At 43.1% G+C, this 10,182-nt stretch overlaps 1 protein-coding gene across 2 annotated transcripts; it reads left to right on the top strand.

The window, feature by feature from the left end:
• The first annotated feature begins 3,898 nt into the window (after nt 1–3,898).
• Nucleotides 3,899–8,860, top strand: LOC118636511 (diphosphoinositol polyphosphate phosphohydrolase 3-alpha). 2 transcript variants are annotated; one of them, XM_036271616.1, is made up of 2 exons: nt 3,899–4,368; nt 8,664–8,860. In XM_036271616.1, the coding sequence occupies exons 1-2, from the start codon at nt 3,899–3,901 to the stop codon at nt 8,689–8,691; spliced, it is 498 nt and encodes a 165-aa protein (XP_036127509.1). In that variant the 3' UTR covers nt 8,692–8,860. The 2 variants fall into 2 exon arrangements, with proteins under 2 accessions (XP_036127509.1, XP_036127510.1); XM_036271617.1 differs by lacking the exon at nt 8,664–8,860 and having other exon boundaries at nt 3,899–4,393.
• The last annotated feature ends 1,322 nt before the right edge of the window (nt 8,861–10,182 follow it).

Below are 10,182 nucleotides of genomic sequence, written 5' to 3'. Positions count from 1 at the left end.
CACACACACACAAAAAACGTAGCTCTGGATGAAAATAATCCTTTTGACAAGAGATGGTGATATGGTAGGGGCACAGGCTAGAGAGACACAAAGACTTGAATCCAAATGCAAACTCCACTCTAAGCTGTCTCTTCTATGACATGGAAACAATAACTGCCTCCTTAAGTTTTAATCTGTCAGTTAAAAAGGACACAGGCTGCAACACTGGGCCTGGTACAGAGACTGTTCACAACAAATATTACCTGTCTTAACCTCATCCCTTTCCTTCTGTCTCCAGGGAAAGTTCAATGCCAACCTCTTCAAGTAGAGGTGAAATTTCTACTCTGGAAAATATTCTCTCTCTATTTCTGGTTGGATATTGATGACTGGCAGTTAATGGTTGTGTTAGCTAGTTTTTGGTGCATAACAAACCACTCCCCGATTTAGTGACTTTGAACAACAACCAGTGCTTGCCCTCACAATTCTGCAGCTCAACAATTTCAGCTGGGCTCAGTCGAATGGTCCTTCTGCTGTTCTCAGAAGGCCTACTTATGCATCTGTGGACAGTGCCCTGTCAGCTAGGTGGCTCAGCTGGGGGTGCCTCCTGCTGTGGACAAACCAGGTGGTGGAATGCTAGTGTCTCAGAAATGATTTTGACTCTTCTTCTAGAGAAAATGTCACAACTATCTGACTCTATGATTCTAATAGGTGTATGATAAAATTCTTTCATGAAATTCTGAGGACAAAAAATAATTTGAAATTTTCCTTGGTTTTGTACTAAACCTATAAGTTGTGGATCTCGTTCTGCAGTAATACGGTATGTATGTCTTTGCCAGAGGAAACCCAGCTTGGAACCTCTTTCCATATTACACTGCTGCAATTCCTCTCCCTTCCAATGAACATGCCCCCAGCAGAGGCATATTGATAGGCATAAACGGATGTAAAAGTGATGGAATGAACTAGAAACTGGCCCCTCTGGTGAGACAAGCAGATAGTACCTGGTATTGTGAAGTAGCCTTGTGATGTGGCTGGGGTCTGGTGTGAGCACCCCTCCACTCAGACAGCAGCCCGATCTCCCACCTTAGCTCCTTCTCATCTAGTCAAATCATTGTTGAAATCTGAATACAAGCTTCTCATTTTCTACTGCAATGCCTTAACCATATTTTTGGGATCCAATGGTATAATTTATTTTGGGGTGGTTGACATTGCTACCGTGAATGTCATTTCCCCGTTCTAACTTTAAAAAATATTTTTATTGATTTTTAGAGAAAGAGGGAGGGAGAGGGAGAGAAAGAAACATTGATGCCAGAGCGAAGCATCCATAGGCTGCCTCCTGCACACCCACGACCAGGATCCAGCCTCCAACCCTGGCATATGCCTTGACCACAGTCGAACCTTGCAACCTTTCAGTGCACAGGACGACGCTCAACCAATTGAGCCACATAGGCCAGGGCTCCCCATTCTACGTTACACGTGATTATGGCTGACACACGTGAAAGCTCTCAGTATTTTAAGTATTGTAATTTCATTCTGCCATTTAAAGGGATTTATATTTACACTGTTTCTGAGGTGTTCCACAAGAATATACACACATCATCTGCAAATAAGGACGAGTTTGTCTACCAAAATGACAGACTTTTTTCTCTTGACAATCTCATTACACTAGAACAAAAACCAAAAACACCTAAAACAATGTAAATGATATTGGTGATGATATTTGCCTACATCCTGATTGTAATATACTTTTTTCCAGCGGTTTAACATCCCTTGTGCATTTGTGAGTATGCGCACACTGAGGAATACAGCCTGCTAAAATGTATTTTCCTCAGTTGTTTTTAATCATGGAGTGTTCCATTCCTTCCTATGTTCTTGATCACCTACAGATCACTAAAATAGGGTCAGTAGCAGTAGTGTCTTTTTTGGCTGAAGTTATTCTCTTTATGTCTCCAGTTAATCATTGTCTTCATATATGACCCATACATCTTTATCATATTATATTCTAGATATTGCAGGTGTCTGTTGCTGCTGGGAACAGGATCCTTTTTATGTGTTATTCTGGGTATCAATGGGGTGGAGCAGACCCTGGGAAGCTGAACTAACTTGTTATTTTAAAATTGAACTCTATGTTTGTTTGTTTTTAATCTCCACCCAAGGATAGTGTTCTATTTATCTTCGGATAGAGTGGGAAGCAGAGAGAGGGAGAGAAAGGGAGAGAGAGAAAGAGAAACATTGACGTGAGAGGGACACATCCACTGGTTGCCTTCAGCACAACCCTGACCAGGGCTGGGGAGGAACCACAACGCGGGTGGGGTACGCACCCTTGGCCAGAATCGAACCCCCCCCACACTGGTCCAGGGGCCCACACTCTGTCGCTGAGCCAAACCGGCCATGACGATCTGGATGCTTCTTAACTACTTTCCACTTACATCTCAGTCCATGTCCACTTGTTGAAAGAATTATTTCATTGGAGTGAGTTCTGGGTGATCCTGCTTGTCTGATGCCAGCAGAGTGCCTGTTGGTAAGAGAGAGACAAAGATGCATTAAGTTGCAATATGGCCAAAGCTGAGGGACATCAGAGGCTTCTCCATAAGGCTACAACTATGGCTAGAGTGGGAAAACAACACAAACATTTAAAAGGTGAGGGAACCCTTTAGGTTGTTGAATTTTTGCCTGGGGTGGGGCCACTGCTTGGCCTCGAAGACAGGATGACCAAACAGAGAGGTGCGAGAGCACCAAGTGGCCTTGCTGCGTGCAGTCCCACGCCAGGAGGCTTCTAAAAACCAAAGTGAAGGCTATGAAGGCATTTCCACAGGCATGCTTTCCTAAACCCCAACCAGTACTTAACAACGAGAGAGTGAGAAGGGTGGCGTGTGTGGAGGGTGAAGATTCTTGGGATTTAATAAAACACTATTTGGGGTGGTCCTCCAGCTGTTGGGAGAATATGATCCCAATGCAACAGAAGAGGGGCTTTCTGAGGAATGGTGGTGGTGGTGGTGGTGGGGGGGGGGGGGTTAGATGTCCATAGGGTTGAAGAAAAGCGTCAAGTTATGGGCTGTGTCTAGATGTCCTGCAGGCAAGGTGAAGAACCTGTTGAAGAAATAAAACTGTGTGATATGACTCAGCAAAGATTAGGTGAGACTTTGATCCAAGAATACCGAGATCCTTTTGACAAACCCGAGCCTTGATATAAATAAGCCAGTACCATTCACGATGGGCGATGTGGAAGGTGCACTGGATCCTATTGTGGGGAGAAGGATGGACTGTGTTTCTTAACCTGGTGGGCGGTGAGGAGAAACGTCCCGTGGCGCCACCGCCACGGTCAGCTCCCAGGTACACGTGGAAACAGCGCTAGCCCAGGTCACAAAGCGGTGAATTGAACTCCGCGTGAAGGAGATTCCCAGCCGGAGAGGTGCGGGGCGCCTGCGCAGTGGGCCCCAGGCCCTGCGCTGCGGGAGTCGGGAGACCCCCACCCCGCCCCTCGCCCTCCGGCGGGAACGCGCACGTGGAAAGGGACGCGAACGCGCACGCGAAGGCACCCCAAGTCCTTCTGCCCTGCCGGGGCGGCTGAGGAGGGGGCGACTGGCGCAGGAGCCGCGGGTGGGCTGCGTGCCACAGCGCCTCCTCCACCCAGGCGTGTGCGCTCGGGACCCCGGCCGGCCGCGGAGAGGCGGACTAACTGACGTCCTCGCCGTTCCCGCCCCCTCCTCGTCCAGCCCCGCCCCCGCCTCATCTTGTCTGAGGCTTGAGCTCCCTGGCTGAGGCGCCTCACTCTCCCGCCCCTCGCAGCGGCCCTTTCTCTCCACCGCACCTCACCCGGCGGCGGCGGCAGCGGCAGCGGCAGCGGCAGCGGCAGCGGCAGCGGCAGCGGCAGCGGCGGCGACCCGAGCAGCAGTGAGCGCGGGAGCAGGCGGCCTGGAGGATGAAGTGCAAGCCGAACCAGACGCGGACCTACGACCCGGAGGGCTTCAAGAGGCGGGCGGCGTGCCTGTGCTTCCGGAGCGAGCGCGAGGACGAGGTGCTGTTAGTGAGTAGCAGCCGGTACCCGGACCGCTGGATCGTGCCGGGCGGGGGCATGGAGCCCGAGGAGGAGCCGAGCGGCGCGGCCGTCCGAGAGGTGTACGAGGAGGCGGGAGTCAAGGGGAAGTTAGGCCGGCTCCTGGGCGTCTTCGAGCAGAACCAAGATCGCAAGCACAGGACCTACGTGTTCGTCCTGACTGTCACTGAGGTTCTGGAGGATTGGGAAGATTCGGTGAGCATTGGGAGGAAGCGAGAGTGGTTCAAAATCGAAGATGCCATCAAGGTCCTCCAGTGCCACAAGCCCGTGCATGCCGAATACCTGGAGAAACTAAAGCTGGGCGGTTCCCCCACCAATGGAAACTCCGTGGCCAGGTCCGTGCCCAGGAGCGACCCCTAGTATGTACCGCTCCTGCACAGAGCCCTTGCTTTCCGCTTGCCCTAGAGCACCTAGTGCCCGCGCACCTCCCGTGCCCTGTGCGGGCTCCCCGGGGGAGGGGGCTCCTTTTGTTTCCTTGGCAGACCTCGCAGTCACGCTTGCAGACTGTCTCACTTGCCAGCCACTGTTTTCCGACAAGTTGCACGTTTTTCAGATACTTTGAGAATCGCTTCTTGCTGGCGCTGTTTAACATCCTTCACGTGGGTTTTCTTTAAAGGTGCCTTCACTGCTCACCCAGCCCTCGGGTGTGTGCGTGTGCGTGTGCGTGTGCGTTCGCGCGCGTGTGTGCATTTTTGGCACCAGTCTTGTGGTTTTGTAGCGAACGCATTTAAAATCTGGTCACCTGGTTGTCTGGCACCTTGCATTAATTTTCTTTCTAAAGTTGTCTCCTCGTTCACAGTATTCGCCCTTGTCAGCAAGCCCTTCTGTGGTGGGAATTGGTTTAAATGATCCGTTTTGAATTTTTAAGAATGATTGAAGAAATTGGACCCCTTGCGCTCTTGCCGCACCCCACAATAATTTTATCTTCTGAATGTGTTCTGATTTGCCCTTCTCAGAAATTTCTTGACTCATATGTACATAATTTGATTGCAAACATTGTTCACAACTGGTAAGTTTTGACTGCTTACTTGAAATGGCCATTCCTGCCCTGGCCGGTTTGGCACAGTGGTTAGCGTGTAGGCCCTCAGACCAGAGAGTGCCAGGTTGGGTTCCTGCTAAGGGCAAGTACCTCAGTTGCAGTTGGTCCTTGGCCCCCATTGGGGTCCTGTGGGGGGCAGCCAGTTGATGTGTCTCTCTCATGTCCATGTTTCTCTCTCTCTCTTCCTCCCTCTCTCCCTCCCACTCTATCTGAAGATAAATGCAAAAGTGTTCTCGGGTGAGGATAACAAAAACCCATCAAACAAACAGAAAACAAATGGCCATTCCCTGTGGACCCCAAAGGTAGTTTAACAAAATATTACTATAGAGTAGATATTTCTCAGGACGATATTGTTGGCCAAACACATCCATATATCTTATTGGGAAAAGTCTCTTCATAGAGGATGATGTAGCATGTTCCACTTCCAACACCCATTGCCCCTGTCTCAATACCCTTAGAACAACCATGGTTTTCTCAACATAAACTCGTTTTTGAAAGAAAATTATTTCACGTTTAAATTTAGCAACATTCCAGTTAAACTTCCTGACTACCAGTAAATACAGGGCCGGGATCTGGATAATGATAACATCCCAGTTGAGTGAGAAACCTTTCTTGATATTCAGCTGTTAATGACTTTCAAAGTGTTGGGACACCAGAAAAATCTCTCTTAAAGATTTAAAGTAAATGTTTTGTCTGTTGTGACAATTTTAGCTTGTCATCATGACTCCCATCTGAAATACTTAGGTATCTCTTCTGGAACTTTCTACTTCAAGTGGGTATTGTGGGTTGAAATCCCATTCCTAATTTTGAGGGTAACCTAGAATATATCATATCTCTTAATCATTATTGATAGGTATTTTGTGTTGGTCAACTTTTTGGAAGGACGCTGTTATGCTTTTTTTATTAAGAAATTTGAAAGCGTAGATCCCTCTTGATACTGCTCAACTTCTCTTCGGAGAGTTGAGAAAAAGCCTACTTTGTTAAGAGAGAATGGGTAGGGTATATTTTTCTACATAAAACAATTGACATCTTAAAAGTATGCTTCAGAACAATAATGAATATAACTGGATAATAACTGTAATTCACTTTTAACCTTTTAAAAAGAACACAATACCTGGTAGAATTGAATTTCTTTTCAATTATATTTTTAAAATAAGATCTTTGCTATATATAAATGTCTAAAGTATATATTGTTAACAAAAATTAAATGCTGTCAAAGGAATTAGTAGTGTAAAAAATGAATAACTTTTGAAAGTCAATTCTATAATTTCACATTCTAAATTATGCAAAATTATCTAATGTTTTTCAAAAATCATGTTTCTTCACCCTAGCCAGGTTCCTCAGTTAGTTAGAGCTTCATCCCATACATGCAAAGGCTTTGGGTTTGATTTCTGGTCAGGGCACATACTTCGGTTTTGGGTTCCATCCCCAGTTAGGGTGCGTATGGGAGGCAACTGATCAATGTTTCTCTCTCACATCCATGTTTCTCTCTCTCCCTTTCTCTCTCTAAAACAATAAACATATCCTTGAGTGACAATTTAAAAAAATATTGTTTTTTTTTTTACAGAAAGAAGTATTTTTTAGTTTTTATTTTTATTATTTTTACTGTTGAAAGGATTACAGATATCCTCCTTTTTTCCCCATTAACCCTCTCCTTCCCACTCCCAACCCCCCTCCTGCCTTCCCCAGCCTAGTGTCCCTGTGGACTGGTTGTACATATATGCATACAAGTTCTTTGGTTTATCTCTTCCCACCCATCCACCCCTCCCACTCCCCATTCCTGTGAAGTTTGTCTTATTTTTTCTTTCTTTTTTTTTGTATGTTCCCCTAGCAGGAACTGAACCCGGGACTCTCTGGTGTGCAGGCCGACGCTCCAGCTGCTGATCCAAACCGGCCAGGGCATGTCTTATTTTTAAAAAAAGACTTTCTAATTCCTAAAAGTTGACCTTTTCTAATCCAACAATCCAAGTCGACTAATAGATAGTCTTAGTAACCTGAGATTTTTCAAAGTACATGTACCCTAACTGCAGAAAAAATGAATTACTGTGTTGTGACTATTTCATGCAAAGAACTACCTCCATCTAAATTGCTGCCACAAATACTTGGGAGGTTTAATTTATGTATGGCATTCTTAGAGATAATAATGCAAATTCTTATCTTTTGGCTTATATGCTATGTGTTTGACAAATGTTAAAAGTACAGTGTTGATGTTTATCAACTCTTAAGAGTTGTTAGCCTTTATTTGCTATATTTTATTCAGAAATATTTGGATTGCTGAAATACCTTCAATCTATGCAATTTGTAAAACTTCCAAGGTTTTCATTTATGAATCACAACAAAATATTTTGCAATTACCACACTGTAAGTTAAGTTTTCAAATTCATGTGGACAAGTCTTGGTATATATGCTTCTGGAGCTCAGTCTAAAATAAATGGGGGGAAAAAAAGCCTTTCATTTTGAAAGAGAAATCCAAAAAAATTCATTCTACTGACCAGGATAGTAACAAATGAAATAGTGTCTATAACCATTTCATCCTCCAAGAGTTTAATACACAGTTGGGATTTTCTGCTTACAGTTATTACATAGCACTCATGCATTACTTATGTGGTGATTGCACTAAAAATGTACAGGTGAATCTTTCAGCTTATACCCCTCCCAGAAAACAGTACATTGATCGAAGAAAATTAACCCTTTCAGACATGAGGTAGAAATCTGTTTTCAGCATGTTTTTTTTAAACTTTTTTTTCCCAACTGTACAAGTGCCTATTCTTATGTTTAAAATAAGTTTTAAGAAGACATTTTGGAGTAAATTTTAATTTGAGTAAATTGTAAAGATTTGAACAATTTTATATTTAGAAACATCAAATAAGTGTGTGTGTGTGTGTGTAAGAGCAGGAACAGGCAGCTTGTAAAATACCAGCAACATTAGAAGCACCTTCTGGGACAGATAGTTTAAAGGGCTCTGAGGATAGAGCTGCACCTTTCACTTTCCATTCAGTGGAGTCCAATTGTAAGAAAGAGCAGTTACACCCTGGCCAGTTTGGCTCAGTGGTTGGAGCATCGGCCTGTGGACCAGAGAGGCCTGGGTTTGGTTCCCGCTAGAGGCACGTACCAAAAGAAAAGAAAGAGCAGTTGCTTCATCAGTAGTTGTTTACTGGGAAAAGGACGATGAAAATGTGGCTGTAGAGACTACCATTCTAATAGCTGGCCAGAGTTTTCTCTTTCAGGGTTCCTTTTCTGGAAGCACCAAGCAAAACAAGAAATATTTTCAGCATAATTCTAGTATTGTAATCATCTTTCTGAATGACTGTTGGCCTGTTAGACTGTGAATTCTAGTGGCTAAAATTTGGAGACATTTGTCATTGATCCAGAGATTAGAAATGTCTACTACTAGTATATTCTTGGTTTCTTAGCTTCATATATTAGCTGAGACAATCTGTTACTCCTTCACAGTGGAACTGCATTGGATAATTCATTGATGGCTTTTCCAATAAAAAGTGATTAATGAAGCATAGTAGACCATCCACAAACATTTGCTGACTAGAGGAATTGATGAGCTAATAAAACTATTAATGAGATTTTTTTTTCCAGATTTACTTTGAAAGAATCAAGTATGTGAACCCAATGAGGAAAGGAATTGCGAAGCACGGGTGAGCTCTTTCATACTATCAAGATCACAGCTCATCCTATGCTTTTGGACACTTCCCTGTTTATTACAATGACAATTTTCCAGGTTGTTGCACTACCACTGTATGTGTACAGACTTGTAATTTGGCACTTATGGCCTTTTTTTGTGCTTTTATGATTGTGTCTGTTCCCACCAGCTTATATGACCTTGAGTGTAAGGACCTTGTTTCCTTAGTATTTTTATATATCTAGCATACAGGACATCACTTGAAATATGGTAGACATCACTGAAGATTTGTCTAATTAATATTTTGTAATGACACTGAGTGGTAAAGCATTCACCTTCTAATCTGGTGTAGTACAATAAATGCTCTCTATCATACATGTGGCTTTTGTACGTCGGGTGTCGTGTTTTAAGGCATCTGTGAGATATCAGAAAGCAAAAATTCTTACTCATATATCTCTGTCACCGGAGACATTATGTACCTCCTAATGGCAGTATACTAGACTACCTATGAAATATATTTGCCAAAATTTTGGACTTAAATCTAACTGTGCCTCTAGACATAAATCCTAACCTATAGAAAATACAGGGAACAGAGAAGCATACACCAGAGAGATTATATCAGCAGAATCCAGACTGTAGGAAATTCTACAAGACAGATGACCCAGTTCCTTTAGTAAATAAATGGCCTGGATGAAAGAAAGAAATGGGAGGATGAACCTATAGAGATTAAAAGAGACATATAAACCAGTTGAAACATGGATCTTTTTTAGATCCTGATTTGACCAAACTATAAAATACACTTGTAAGACAATCCGAATAATTTGAAAGTGGACTTGATATTTGATATTAGTTGGGATAATGGTGTTGTGGTTATATTGGAAAAAAAAGTTTTTATCTTTTAAAGATACATTCTCAAACATTTACAGTTGAAATGATGTCTGGAATTTGCTTCAAACTAAGAAGTCTGAATGTTAAATGTGTTAGAGATATTGATGAAACAAGATGGGCCTTGATAATTATTGAAGCTGGGTGATGGTTAAATGATGGTTCATTGTATGTTTCTACTTTTGTATGTTTGACATTTTCCATAATAAAATGTTAATTTAAAAAGTTATCAGCATTCTTATTAAAGCTATAAGGTCCAGAGAACAAAGAAGAGGAAACGTTTTAGATTGTTTAGAAAATGTTGGCTCTGGCATGCCACTTCTGGCCTAAGAGGTCAAATGCCAAAAAAGAGAGGGGCAACATAACCTGGGGTGGCTAGTGTTACCCTTGCTACAGACCAGTGTTCTTTTTTTTTTTTCTCTAATTTGGCTCATTAAAATAGGAAGAGTTCAATTCTTTTTTATATAAATTAGAAAATGGAAATAGATTCTCATGTTCTGTTAAGCAGGATTTTTAACCACACAGTCCAGTTCATATCAATGGAAAAATAAAAAAGGGTGGAGTCTCCTGGGACCAAGTTATAGAATTTTA

The sequence above is a fragment of the Molossus molossus genome, unplaced genomic scaffold (genome assembly GCF_014108415.1).
Source record: "Molossus molossus isolate mMolMol1 unplaced genomic scaffold, mMolMol1.p scaffold_m16_p_2, whole genome shotgun sequence".
In the NCBI taxonomy this organism is placed as follows: Eukaryota; Metazoa; Chordata; class Mammalia; order Chiroptera; family Molossidae; genus Molossus; species Molossus molossus.
This window is presented reverse-complemented; position numbering and strand designations above follow the sequence as displayed.